This window comes from Sapajus apella, unplaced genomic scaffold (genome assembly GCF_009761245.1).
Source record: "Sapajus apella isolate SASKATOON/1434 unplaced genomic scaffold, GSC_monkey_1.0 scaffold1, whole genome shotgun sequence".
NCBI classification, from domain to species: domain Eukaryota; kingdom Metazoa; phylum Chordata; class Mammalia; order Primates; family Cebidae; genus Sapajus; species Sapajus apella.
The window spans coordinates 26,230,046-26,244,762 of NW_022436941.1; the positions used below are offsets into that span (position 1 = coordinate 26,230,046).

Below are 14,717 nucleotides of genomic sequence, written 5' to 3' on the forward strand. Positions count from 1 at the left end.
TTTTGAAAAAAAATTGAATTAAATATGAGACTCTGTAAACCAAAAAAAGAAGAGTAAGCTATGCTGGTTCAGATGATTCATGTAAAGAATTCATAACAAAAGTAAAATCTCAGGAATAGGGTATAGAAGAATTGAAAGTCTTTTTCTCCAACCAGAGAAACTTTTGGCTATCTAAATTATCAATGTGTATCAGATGATATCAGCCATTTTACCATGAAAATAATGCGAGAAGTGGAGCATTGGAAATGTCAAGTGACCAAACAAGTATGTGCAGAAATTAACTTTTTTTTATTATATATCATATAATGTAGTAGTAAAGTTTGTTTGAAGTGCATGAATAAAAAGTTAGTGAAATTACAGGAGGAACAATCTATATAGCAATAATAGGTGCATTCCCTGTGCATCTGAAAGAAAAAAAAAAAGAGTTTTCACTCATTTTGGCCTAAAACTTAGTGTTCAGGTTCCCAGGATTCTGACATCAGAACCCGGATAACGCTGATTAGAACCATAGGGGCTTTACAATAAAAGCTAAAATATTGACCATATGATGGCAAAAAGTCTTATTTTGTGGTTAACTTATTCTCTTCTAGCTACTCTCTGATGAAGTTGGTGGCGCTGTGGAGGAGGACCGCCGCCTCCTGGACGAGGACCGGGACCGTTCAGCGTTGTAAGTGACATGCTTGTCGTACCCCTCCATCTGAGCCTCAATGAAATCTCTTTGCTGCTGCCTGATGGTCTGGCTTATGAGCCCAGGGAGGGCGTGGATGCTACCAATCAAAGTCTCTAATTTTGTTTCCAGGGTAACAATCCTCTTCTCGAAGTCTTCACTCCTTTCGTTTAAGTCAGAAATCATGTCATACATGATATTCTGGGTCTGAAAAACAGGATTGAGAAGAAGGTTAATTACACTTGCCCTGGACACAAACTGTCCACCTCTCAGAGGTTTAGCTCTAGACTCTTGCTGGTGGCATTCAGTATAACAGGGGTGTCAGCTAACTGAACAGCTCCCCTTGCAAAGCCAATTCACTGTACCTGTTCAAAGCTAAGATTTGTAATAGAAATATAAAATCTTTGGTTCAGTTGCAGAAAATATGAAGCAGGTACTGCTACTGGTGGTATGTCCAATGATTGTAGGTGGTATCAGGATAGACAAAAATGTTTCAATTTAATATTTATATATGTATTTTAAAGGTTGTCATAAAGGTAAACACATCAAATTCATTTTGCAACGTGTATTAATTAGGGCAGGGGTTATTTTTTTTAAAATAGGCAGAGTCAAAAAATAATAAATAATACAGATGGTATTGTTATGTGGCAGAAATGTTGAGGATAGAATATAAATGACGTTTAAGATTAACTCGTTTGATAATTTTGTAATTTAAAGCAATAAGCTCCTAAATATTTTTTGTTGTCTTTTGTTCCAAATTACAGGCCTCTCTCCACTGGATCAAATGGAATTTTTTCAGATAACCATTGAGAAAATATTAGTTGAGGGAGATACTAAGGTTAACAGTCTATCTTGTTGGCCATGGCTCTGACCTGCTGGCTTAATCAAAGCTAAGTGGTTGAAATAGGAAAATGTTTTTGGATTCCTAGTGAACCTTGAAATTGACTGTCTTGATCACAGGGTATCCATAACTCTGACTCCTAGGTATATTTCCTGAGTAGCCAAGAGTCAAGGAGAGAGGACTGATCAGCTCAGAGCTAGAAAGGGAAAAGGCTGGTGAAGGGGAAGAAAAGTGTGTCAACCTTAGTTTAGTGCAGACTTTCCCAAGTCTGAGATCCCTTCGTTTAAGCCATGCCTCCTCCTACTTCTATTTGCTTTCTTATCATATGTTCTTCTTCTGCTTAACAATCTTTTAAAGATGATAAATGAACTGATAAGGGAGTTATTACTTAGAACACAGGCACCTTGTTTGTTTGACCAGAGCGCGTATACTTAATTTTACTACATGGTCTTAAGAATATGTGAACAGCATCCACTCATTAAAGAACATACTGAGCCTTTATGGTATGTGCAGTCCTACGGTCATAAGTATAGTAATAAAGACATAAACAGCAACTTGCCTCACAGTGGTACTTTTGAAGTAAAATTACATCTCCACCTCATATTTCAATGTGGCCTCTTCCTTTGTTCATAAAAATACCCATTAAGAATCATTTAACTGGCCGGGCGCGGTGGCTCACGCCTGTAATCCCAACACTTTGGGAGGCCAAGGCGGGTGGATCACAAGGTCAAGAGATCGAGACCACCCTGGTCAACATGCTGAAACCCCGTCTCTACTAAAAATACAAAAAATTAGCTGGGCATGGTGGCGCGTGCCTGTAATCCCAGTTACTCAGGAGACTGAGGCAAGAGAATTGCCTGAACCCAGGAGGCCGAGGTTGCGGTGAGCTGAGGTTGCGGTGAGCTAAGGTCGCACCATTGCACTCCAGCCTGGGTTAACAAGAGGGAAACTCTGTATCAAAAAAAAAAAAAAAAGAATCATTTAACCAACGAGTGATGGAGCTTGCCCCATCTTTTGTTCGTATGTCCAAGTGACAGCCACATTTATACATGTTAATTAAAGATGTCTTCATGTCTTATATGTGTGTGCTGTCCAGTTTATATGCATGATATATGCTCTCCTAGGGTAAGTCATTAAGTACTTATCTTCAACCTCTAGTATGTGTTATTGATATGTATTACAATCAATATAATTTAGATGCATTATTTAATGAGACTAGGCCAAGTATGCGTAATTTGTATGAATTATACTTGAAGTTTTAGTAAAGTCATGGCTGATTTAGCAAATGAAAAAACAATTTGTAAGAGGCAACTGAGAGTTACCTCTTTCAAAGCATTTGTGTAAAAGGCTGAACAATCATATAAACACTATTCTAATATCGCTTTTAGAATTCACCTCGGGAAATGCAATGTTTTGATTGCTGACAAATATTTATGTTTTGATAATGGGTTTTATGTGGGGATGGACAACCAAAAATCAATCAGCTAAATCTTATAAATATGGTAGAATAATCTGGGGACCGTTGATGTACTTTTCAAAAAGTGTCATGATTTTAAAATAATGAAATGGAGAAAGAACCATTAAAAAGTGATCATTTTGGGTGATAACTGTCATTTTAGGGTGTAATTTTTAGTATCTTTTATTTTTATTTCAACTTCACATTCTTTTGAGTTTGCTTAAAATACATAAAACAAAATTTAATTATGAGTCTTATTCATTCCTAAGTATCACAGTCACACCTAGGATGCAGTTCTGTTCTCATTAGGATGAGATTTACATGCAAATAAAAATCCCACAGGTATTGTCTCCTGTTCCACTCAGGCTTCTTATGGTACTTCCAAATCACTGTGACTAGGAACGTATTCAGAATGGGTGTTGAATAATGTAATAGGGAAAGAGCACATTAAGTGAGAGTTTTAGAAACATTCTTTTAAGTCGGACCATGTTTTAGGGTACTTTGTTGGTTTGATTTATTAATTAGATTTGGGTTGGGATCCTCTTGAAACATTAATTATTAGTGACTGTGCAGTAGTTGATTTCAGCAGATGCAACCATGAGGCCTAAATACCTCAGGCTTACCTTTGCCAGGTCCACCAACGTGTTTGCTTGGTCATTCAGCTTCCTCTGCTCCATTTTTACACTTCTTAATCTAAAAGACAGAATCTGGTATCAGGAAGGTTCCCTTCTTTCTATGGCAATCTTATGCCTTCCAAAGAGCATGCACAAAATTGACAAGAGCAAATAACTGCATGGATAATGCCTTGAATATTTGGGGTAAGTCCAAACTGGTTATATGTCTGGTACAATGAGAAGCATGCTTCCCCAACACCGCAAAAAAGAAAGGAGAGAGAGCAAGAGATGAGATGTCCTTAGGACAGCTATTTATCAGGTAAAATTGAATTCAGAAGGACTCATAAGGATTTAACCACATGAGAATAAGCCAAAACATTCCTTAAAGCCCCAGTATCATGACAAATAGACATAGGAAGAAATATGCAAAGCAACTGGAATTTCATCGATGTTGGAGCAATGAGCACCTTCCTATGCCTAAGTGACTAGATACAGGTATTAGCCCTGTTTAGTCCGAAATGGATTGGGTTAGGTATTTGAACCTGATGAGAACACAGTGATAAGTGAGATTCTTAATAACAACAAAAAAAAAACTTTTATTCAACCAGCAGCAAGATAACACAAAACACATAATTATTATCTTATTCTTCATTGTATTTAATTTGACTTTTATCTTGAACTGCCATTAAATCTGAAGAGAGGCCAGACCATTTCCTAGGGAAAATTTCCTTTAATTTTCAGTGTAGATAAAAGTCAGAGGACAATTATAGTATCTGGCAGATGGAATCTCTGGTAAGATTATGTTTAGCTACTTTTAAATATAATTGTATGTACCTGATGAAGAGTCAATTCAGAGTCAAAAAACGGTAGTTGAAAAACACTTTTTTATAAGAACTCTGATAGTCTTTAACTCTACTTATTATATTATTTTTCAACAAATACTTGTTCAGTGTTTGTTTACCATGTACCAGAAAGATTTTCCAATAAGAGAAAGGTGGTTTAATGTTCCTTAAGCTAACAAGTAAAAGCTTTTTCCCAAAAGAGAAGTAGGTTCCTCTAAACTATTTAATGAAAAAAAAAAGAAAAAGAAAAAAGTAATGCTAATCTTATTTTTGCTTTGATGACAAGTCATTTTATATAGTTTTAATGTTAGAAAGAATACTTTTTATTCTTTTTCAATTAAAATGAAAGGTAATTATATAGAAGGAATAAAAACTCTCAGGGCAAGATTTTACTGCCAGGGAGATTTCTGTAATATGTTCATAATGTTCAGTGATTTTGTTCTGAAACTAGGATATCCAATATGTCACCAAATCTGCTCTACAGTGAAGACGTAGTGCCTTCTGCCAGTAAGTTTAGCTGACACCTACCTACAACATGATCTTCAACAATCTAAAACGGTTTAAGGTTATGTCATTGTGACTATATGTTTATTAGAACGCTGGAACAAAGCTCCTTTTATTTAATTGGCTCCTTTTTAATGCTATTACAGAGAGGGAATATGTCCTAGTCTAAAATAAATTTATAACTGTATATTTAGATCCAATATATTATTGAGAAAGATTTCTCTGTAATTAATAGAATTACAATTTTTGATGTGTACCTTTGAAAAACAGGCAACTGCCCCCACCCTACACCCCCTAAAAAGAAGACTTACAAAACTGTGGGTCATTTACAGAAGTGTACTGAAGAAAGGGCAATGTACAACAATGAATTCCATCCTCACTGACTCTAACTGGACTTTAGTTTCCTCACATATGAAATGAAGTGTGTTAGATTAAAACAATGTTTCTGTACTGCTAGGTTCATACCATCAGAGGTGTTCTTGATGACTTTAAGTGATACCTAAAATGGAAAACAGTTATTCCTTTTAGTTCTCTTCTAATTAATTATTCATTACTGTAAGAAAAACATCATAGGCTGGTCCTAATCTGTCTTTATCTTCTAATACCTGCTTTTTTTTTTTTTTTTTTTTTTTTCAAAAAAGCAGAATCTCAGCTCAGAACTTTCTGCAAACAACAGCCTATGGCTAGAATTCAATACCAGTATTTCAACTATCAATTGATGATTACCTTTACCTTTCTTTGTAATGTTTTTTAAATCCATTTGTGATACAAATTTGTACAATGTTTCATTTTCAAATTTACGTAAGTCATAGTATCAGGGGCACAGAAATGACTGAAGTTTGGGCTCTGGTCCAGATGCCTCCGGCAAGTAGTGAGTATAGAGAAAGTCCTGAATTCTACAAGTTAGGTTTGAAGGACCAGTGGCAGTTTCTTAAGTGGGTACTTCATGTTATAAACAATGGGGCCTAATTTACTTTTCCTGGATTACTATACTATGTCTGACAGTAGAATTTTGCCCATTTTATTTTCTCCTAATCATCTGGAAAGCTGACATGGAATAGTCCTATTTGATTGGAATTCCTTTAGCTTCCAAAACTTGAATCATCTTGTCTTGTTGTTTGCTTCTTACACTGCCTGTAATGTAGGAGAGCTGATAGAAAAAGCCTGCTTAAGCTGCAGCTGCCAGAATAAAAGGTAACATGCAGATGTGTATTACACTTTTTTCCCCAAAAAAGAAGAATAAGAAACATGTTGATTTCTTCCTTGTGAACTTCACTTATCACAGGAAAATATCATGATTTTGGATCACATTTCCATAGCAGCAATCAGACTACTAAAATTCACAAAGGATCCGCTGGGTGCATGCAGCCAGTAGAAAATTCTGCAAATGTTGAAAGGAGCGGCTCACACAACTTACTTCCGAGCTCTATTTTCATTTTGTTGAAATAAAAAGACAAAACAAAAGAAAAGAAACTGTAAAATATTCTGGAACAAAATAACACAATGTGGTGTTCAGCTGTGCACAGGGGGCTCGATTCATTAGCTGGAAGATCCTGTTACGATTCTGCAGGATTTTGACATATTTACCAAAGAGACACACTATTCAATTATCAGTCTTCATTGCTACTATACTTTCCCATCTGAAAGCACTTAGCTTCCTCCTGAATAAGAGTTCAGAAGGAAGAGCATGCAAAAAGTCATCGTGGCCTCTTGATACTTGATGTTGAAGTAAACAACAAGAACTATTTTTGCCTAATAAGAATATGAAATGATTAAAGGAACAATATTTGAAACAATATCATTACAGTTTTTTTGGGGGGGTACATATTTTCCAAATTCGGACAAAAACTCAGAAGCCTGAGGCTTCTGAAAGGCAGGTAATCCAACTCTCATGTTATACAAATCAAGTAGATTGGATTTCTTGCTCTGAAACAAATTCATGGTGGTCCATAGTTGAGATAAAAGAATGATAAACTTTAAAGGTAAAGTTGCTACCAGAAAAAGAGTTAAAAGTTAGAGAAAGAGAACACTTCATGGCACTAAGTGATAGTCTAAAAAGACAAATAATTACTGAAAAGAGGGCATGGGTCTGGAGAGTTCAGCATCCAACAGAGAGTAGAGAGGTCACGTATCTGGTAGAGAGGCTATGAAGTTTGGAAAAGAGAAACAGAGTTGAGATAGCAGGGGCTGGTAGAAGCAGAGAGCTGCTGAGAAAGCACTCAGGACAAATCAGAGAGTAGGAGAGGCCAGGAGTGATCTATCCAATGAATTTTAACATTTTTCTTCAGCTAGTAAGGTCTGATTGCACCCAGTGCTGACAGATAAGGCTGAAGGTCTCACTGTATCCGCACAGTGGGCAATGGAAGCCTTGCCCTTAAGAATCGAGCCCTGTGTGCCTCCCTTATGACTTCACTCCCTAACTTCCAACACTAAGCTAAAATGAAAGACAAGTATACATGATTAGAATGATCTAGCCAAACACAGTTTGTATGAATAAACATACTCAGTTACACATTTACAAAGTATAAATGTCCCCCACCTCAAAGGAAACCCAAAATCCCCTAGATGAATTTATAAAACAATTCAGAGCATTTCTGAGTTGCCTGAAGCTTATCTACTTTAGAAGTACACATTGCTACAGAAGAAACAGAATAAGAAATGTCTGACAGAAGTAGAAAAATCACAAGTGGCTTTTTCTGTCACTCTATCCAAACACAATATGCTAAGAGACCCCATGCAAGTAACTCCACAGTACCACCCTTAAGAAAGGGTTTACAAGCCTTGTAGAGTGTGTTTGTGACTTGCTTAGGAACAGTTTTTAATCTCAGCTTCCCGAAATACTTTTTTCTAACATTTTAATGTAAAAATGTAATAACCTACAGCAAAGTTAAAAGCATTTTACAGTAAAAACCCCTAAATTCTCCCCCAGGCTTTTGAATGTGAATGTATTCTGAACATACAGTCCAGAAGAGTCTTATATTACAAGATGTAATACAAACCACCACTGCACATGGCTACAGAGCCATGCTACAAAAACTATCACGGCATTTTTTGGATTTGTTGTTATATGAAAATTTATCAAAGGTAAGTCACATGTAATTATCCATTTGATAGGTTAGACTGGGACAGGAAAGGACCCAGATAAGATCCTGGAGGCCATGGGCTGTGTGGCTGCCCAACACATAGACCAACCACAACTGCTCACTGCTGTGTCATTTCACACGCTTCCACCCTGGATGTACATACCTTCTCATATGCGCTAAGGTAAGGTTTCTTTTTAATACACTAAATATAGGTTAATGTCAAAATATTAAAAGTACAAAAAATGATTTCACCATGGTATGGGCTGTGGACCTCCTGTATGAATGTTGGGGTTACTGTGTAGTGTGGTTTTAGTAGAGGAAGACCACTCTAATAGGAGAGCTGTGCAAGGTAAGTCCCTTGGGGAAGATGCCTGTTTGACAGGAAAACAGGCTGAGGAACAGAGGCGAAAGCTCAGCATCTCTGGGTGGTGAGGCAGGGAGGGTTCTCATTCTCTTCAATCTAAACTTCAAGGAATCAAGATGTCTAGGCAAGTGCTCTTAGGTGGTGGTTCTGGGTTATAAGGGTAACTGTGAGGTCTTGGGAGCAAGCTCCCTTTTGTGAGCTAGATGGCATATAATGTTCCTTTTTGTGGTTTTCCTTATTTTAAGAGTATTATCTGCAACTCAAGCCTTGTGTTTTCCTTACAAAGGGAGAAAAAGCATAGTGGTGTGTCAAGTCACAGAGCTAAGAGGAAATGGCATCACCATCTTAGGAAAAGCATGTTAGTAAAGTTGGGGAAAGAGCATGAGTATATAGTGCTCTACTATAAATCTCAGGATACTTGAGTTTTAAATTCTGCGAAGTATGAAACTGTCCATAATTATAGATATATTTTGCATTTTCAGGGATAGCTATTTAAGCAGGGCAGTTGAATGGACAGGTTTAGTATCCTAAGGTAGAAGATGAATGTGCAGTAATTTCCTACAGAATGTTAGTGGTATCATATTACCTATGAATTACCTGAACATGCAAAATAAAATTGCAGCCTCTGAGTTTTCTTGTCTGTTATACTAGTTGACTCTGAGAGACAAATCTCACTGGATAGCCAAAGCACCTTGTATTTACCCACCTTTCCATTATTACCCTGGTAGGTTTCAAAAGAAAAGCCACTTTTCTGAGCAACAAATCTGACTATGTCTGCTCTTCTCCATACAGAGATGCTATTAAGAGTAAGTCTGCATGGCATCACAATTGATACCCACATGAATAATACTTACAGTAAGGATGCTGCCAGCCTGGAGGAGAAAGACCCTGTGCTTTTATATTATCAGTGCATCTTACTAGATATACAGTGTTACTTTAAAAGTCTATGCTAATTATGTAACAATGAAATGACAGGAAGGACTTAAACAATAATGGTGGTCTAGATAAAGCCAAAATACTGATAAGAGATGAAAGGTCTATACAAACTAGAAACTCTATAATGAACATATAGCCAAAATTCTGATTAAAAACAAATCTAAAATTCAAGTATTAAATCAGTTATATGCACTATATTCATATACATATGCTTGAAGGTATGTTTAAAAAATCCAAATACATTATGTAGTACATTATGTAATATTAATTTTGTTCAAGATTTTGCACTAGATACAAGCTAAAAACATCCTAGAGCAAACTTTCTGAATAGGTTAAATTAAGAAATACAATTTTAGCAGAAATTATTGATTCTAAATAGAAACTGAGAAGACATTTTAATTAATAACTATTCTAGTACTAAGTGATTTTTAATCATTAAAGGAACTGAGGTTATTCTCAGGATCTCACTGTGGAATGATTAAATTGCCAGATAACATCATCTGGGAACAAACATGACAATGTTTTCTTTTTTCATCCCTTATGAAACAAGAACAACCAAGTGCAAAAATTGAAAGCCAAGGACACAAAAGCAGGATAAAAATGAAAGATGATACTTACTGATGAATAGCTTGCAAGAATTTTCGTTGATGTTTTCTTACTTTTGCATGATCTATCTTTTTTACTAGCTTTGTATTTTTGTAAATTAGCCATGTTTCCCTGAGTACATTGGCAGCTGCATTTTTTACCTGTTAAGAGGACAAACAAAGAAATCTGTTGATAAATTCCAGACCAGAATCCTTTGTAACTTTGCTTGGGGTCACAGTCTTCATCCCAAGGATCATGGTGAGCTGTAGCTTCATTTGGTAACTATGGCTCAAAATATGCTTTTATTTCTTGAATCTATGCCTTTTAGAAGTACTTGTATCTGCCTGGGAACAACACTTAAATGGAAATAGAGAGATACCACCACCTTGTATCTGTGCTAAGTTCTATCCTGCTCCTTTAGGAACTCCTTTTTTATTCAACTTTTTTTTTTTTTTTTTTTTAATCAAGAGGTGTTGATTTTTCCACCTTGTATTGCAACTGTTGTCTCCATGTTCTTCCTTTCCCTGAGAAAGACAAAATGCCATGAGGCCAATGTTAATCTTGTCCTTTGCAAGCCCTCTTTGTATTTCTGGCTGTGGTACTACTGGAAGGATGCGTTTCCAGTGCTGAATGTATAAGTGCACCCAGCACTGATAGCCTCCCAGAGTGACTTAGCAATTTGTATGCTTGTTAGCACACTTTAATTAATGGACAGAGTCTGTTATCATGATTTTGTTGGAAATTTTAAATACATGCATTTCAAATAGATGGGACAAATGAAAAGGCTGAAAGCACTGCAGTGACACTGACAAGACCTACAACAGCTGATGAAAGGCATCAATACTTTATCAAATCACTTGCTTTCTTGATTAAAGTCTTCAGCAAATCCTGGGAGGGGATAAATGGTCAGCAAAGGGAGATTTTGTCTTCTTCCTTGCTCACACTATGGGATCTGATGACCCACAGCTTTCACCTGGGCTTTGGATTACTTTAAGAAGTTGTTCCATTTAATTCTTTCGAGTGATGGATAAAGGATACTTCACAAAGAAAGCCACAGGTTACTGGGGTGCTAGGTGGAGGAAGATAATCTTTAAAGAAAGGCAATGTAGTGGGGAAGACAAAACAATGAGCTGAGATTGACAACTGGGTTCCAAGTACTTGACTTTGCACTAACCAAGTCAGGTCGAAGTGATTAGCTAACCTGTAGGACTTGTTTTCTTGAACATCAGAAAGTTAGAGATAATGAATATTAAAGTTCTCCAAAGTTTAGATTTACAATAAGGACAAGCTTTAGAATTACAATAAACCATGGGCCCAAGTTTGTATTTATATTTTTCACTTTAGCAAAGAAAACATCAGGTTTGGTAACATGGTGAATCCTTTTTCATGGAGCTTTTTACAAAAAGAAAAAAGTTTTCTTTTTGAGCAAAACTGTACTGCTGGAACTCATTTTAAGAACACGACTGGTCGTTGACAGTAAAACTTCTTTTAGGAGTGAGTCTGGTTCATAATGTACTTCCTTTGGATATCCACTAGACTCTGTTCATGGAGAGAATCTACAAACCAACAGAAAAATGATCGACACAGAAGCCCAGCACCAGCAGTGTGTCTAAGTAATACTACCACGATCCACAGTAAAGTTAAATGGAGCTCGAGTAAATTCTTAGACCCATCTTCATACTTCTACTTCCTCAGACAGCAGTGAGAGCTGCTTTTCAGATGTTTTCATCTGATCCTCACGTCCTTTCAAAGGTAAGGGAGTGGGGGCAGCATGAGTAGTTGTTATTTGGGGACCTTGCTTTTAAGGAGAGAGGAGTGGGAAGTGACTGGCCAGCAGTCCATGGGGTTGGAATAACCTTTCCCTGTGAGGAAAGAGAGAGTCTTAGATCTCCGAGCAACTGCAGATACCCGGAGGATTGGCAAGGGGCCCTGATGGAGGCTCTCTCTGATTTTACCTGTCCAAGGCACAAAGGAGAAACCTGAATTCCTGCCTGGTGAGGAAGCTGGAAAACCTGGTAAAAACCCTTGATAAAGACCAATGGGTCAGAAACACAGCAATAGAACATAGAACTTGGTTTTGATTTGTATTCCCATCTACAAACAGCAAATGCCAAATTACTTCTAAAGTCAATACACTTTTAAAAGGTGATTGATGCAATTTAAATGATTCCTTCTCTTGCCTATATGGAGAAAGGGTTGAAGGGGAATACAGAACCTCACAGAGTTCAACGGTAGGGAGTAGTGCCCTTGAGGCCTTCTGTTACAGCCTTCGTATTCACTAAGCACTCATTTCAGCTGATGGGCTAAAATGAAAATGTTTCCTCATCTGAAAATGAAATCCCTGCAGCTGCTTTTAAAAACTCTGAAATATACAAATTTATTTTGCAATATCCCAACTCCCTAATAGGTTGTCAAATACAGGAATAAACCTCTTAATGCATCATATTTAACTGCTACTTTTCAATATGGCAGCCACAAAACAGTATGTCCCAGAATAAAAATCCCACTCTGCCTATTACTGAGATGTGTTTCTAATAGTAGGTTCTTCCTTTCCATCTTAGGATTGAAAGGGAACAGAGGCCCGTGAGAAGATATGGTCGAAGGCACCTCAGTATTTTACAGGTTTGAACCATGGGAAATTGCTATAAGAAAGTGATATGTAAACTTCCAAGAAAAATGGGGAGAAGTAGGTCTATGCATTCATTTTTTAAATTTGTATTTAGGTAATGAAGTGCAATTTTGCTTCAAGGATACATTGTGTAGCAATGAAGCCTGGGCTTTTAGTGTAATAATCACCCAAACAGCATATATTGTACCCATTAATAATTTCCCATCTCTCACCTCCCTCCCATCTTTCTAAGGTCTAAGCATTCTTGAGCACTTAGATGATAGAGGAGTTGATTTGGAGGGAAAGTTTCCTTTGTATCCTCAGTCAAGAACTGTGCCATATAACCATCTAGTTATGTAACATTTGGACTCTCTTTGCCCCCTTTCCAGGGCTTTTAGAAACTCTCAGGGTAATCTCTGTCTCTCTAGCTCAGTTCTTTGGGCATAGCTCGTAATAAATAAATCGCTATAATGTTAACTGGGCACCATAGCACATATAATTTGTACATAAAAACCTCTCATGAACCACACCAATACATGCTTATCAACCAAAGGACCCTCTTGATAAGAATGGTATATAGGTTCAGAGACCTAATCTTTAAATGGATCAATGTATTCCCACTTATGAATTCAACCTATGTAGTGAATCTCTACCACATGCTACATACTGTGATAAGTGGTATAAGAGGATTTACAGATTTCCATCAATCTTACATTTAGTAGCTATAATAATCCTATAGCCAATTAATGGGCCAAAACACCTATGAAATAAAACTCATTTTCCATTTATCAAAAAATAAAGAAAGTGGGGGAAGGATCTTTGTTAACAGGAACCTCTTCTAACCACGTTTCCCACGCTTCATCCCTGCCACCCCACACACATACGATTGAAAAATAAGAACATTTGCTCTGCCTCACTAGTAATCAAGTATAATCAGTCTGTCAGAAAAATGTTAGAAGACATATTAATAATCAATAATTTTGATAATAATTGGAAAAAACAAAGGCTCTAAAAGAAATACTACTACTGGCCAGGAACAGTGGCTCACGCCTGTAATCCCAGTACTTTGGGAGGCTGAGATGGGTGGATTATTTGAGGTCATGAGTTTTAAGACCAGACTGGCCAATGTCAAGTGAAACCCCATCTCTAATAAAAATACAAAATTAGATGGGCATGGTTGTGCACACATGTAGTCCCAGCTACTTGGGAAGCTGTGGCAGGAGAGTCTCTTGAACCCAGTAGGTGGAGATTGCAGTGAGCTGGGATTGTACCACTGCACTCCAGCCTGGGTGACAGAGTGACTCTCTCTCAAACAAACAAACTACTACTACTATGTTAGTGGTAGTAGTTTTATAAAATCAAACCATGGGTTATAAGATACAAAATATTTTTAAGTATAACAGTACTTTACAAACCACCAAAGCACTTCAGGTGGCTGGACTTTTGGGTTTTTTTCTTCAAACTTTTATTTTAAATTCTGGGGTACATGTGCAGGATGTGCAGGTAATGTTATATAGGTAAAAATGTGCCATGGTGGTTTGCTGCACAGATCATTCCATCTCCTAGCTGTTAAGCCCAGTGTCCGTTAGCTATTCTTCCTGATGCTCTTATACTCCCCACCTCAACCTCCACAAGGTCCAGTGTGTGCCGTTCCCCTCTATGTGTCCATGTATTCTCATCATTCAGCTGACACTTATAAGTGAGAACATGCAGTGTTTGGTTTTCTGTTACTGCATTGGTTTGCTGAGGATAATGACTTCCAATTCCAACCATGTGCCTGCAAAGGAGATGATCTTATTCCTATTTATAGCTGCGTATTATTCTGTGGTATATATATACTACATTTTCTTTATCCAGTCTATCATTGATGGGCATTTAGGTTGATTCTATGTCTTTGCTATTGTGAATAGTACAGCAATCAATATACACATGCATGTATCTTTCTTTATAATAGAATGGTTTCTATTCCTTTGGGTATATACTCAGTAATGAGATTGCTGGGTCAAATGGTATTTCTGCCCCTAGGTCCTTGAAGACTTGTCTTCCCCAATGTCTTCCATAATGGTTAGATTAATTGACACTCCCAGCAGTGTAAAAGCATTCCTCTTTCTCGGCAACCTGGCCAGCATATGTTGTTTTTCTGACTTTTTAATAATAGCCACTCTGATGGGTGTGAGATGGTATCTCATTGTGGTTTTGATTTGCATTTCTCTAATA

The 14,717-nt window shown here is 37.1% G+C and overlaps 1 protein-coding gene across 4 annotated transcripts in view; it reads right to left on the bottom strand.

Moving 5' to 3' along the window:
• Positions 1-265: 265 nt before the first annotated feature.
• KCNN2 (potassium calcium-activated channel subfamily N member 2) overlaps positions 266-14,717 on the bottom strand; it is a 150,948-nt gene continuing 136,496 nt past the window's right edge. For 2 of the 4 annotated variants that reach the window (XM_032274334.1, XM_032274336.1), the window contains 4 exons: positions 9,926-10,053; positions 6,342-6,350; positions 3,588-3,657; positions 266-874 (listed from right to left, as the gene is read on the bottom strand). In XM_032274334.1, coding sequence (XP_032130225.1) covers positions 587-874; positions 3,588-3,657; positions 6,342-6,350; positions 9,926-10,053 — 495 coding nt within the window. In that variant the 3' untranslated portion in view covers positions 266-586. The remainder of the gene's footprint in view (positions 875-3,587; positions 3,658-6,341; positions 6,351-9,925; positions 10,054-14,717) is intronic. The other 2 variants (XM_032274335.1, XM_032274337.1) reach the window with 1 other exon arrangement.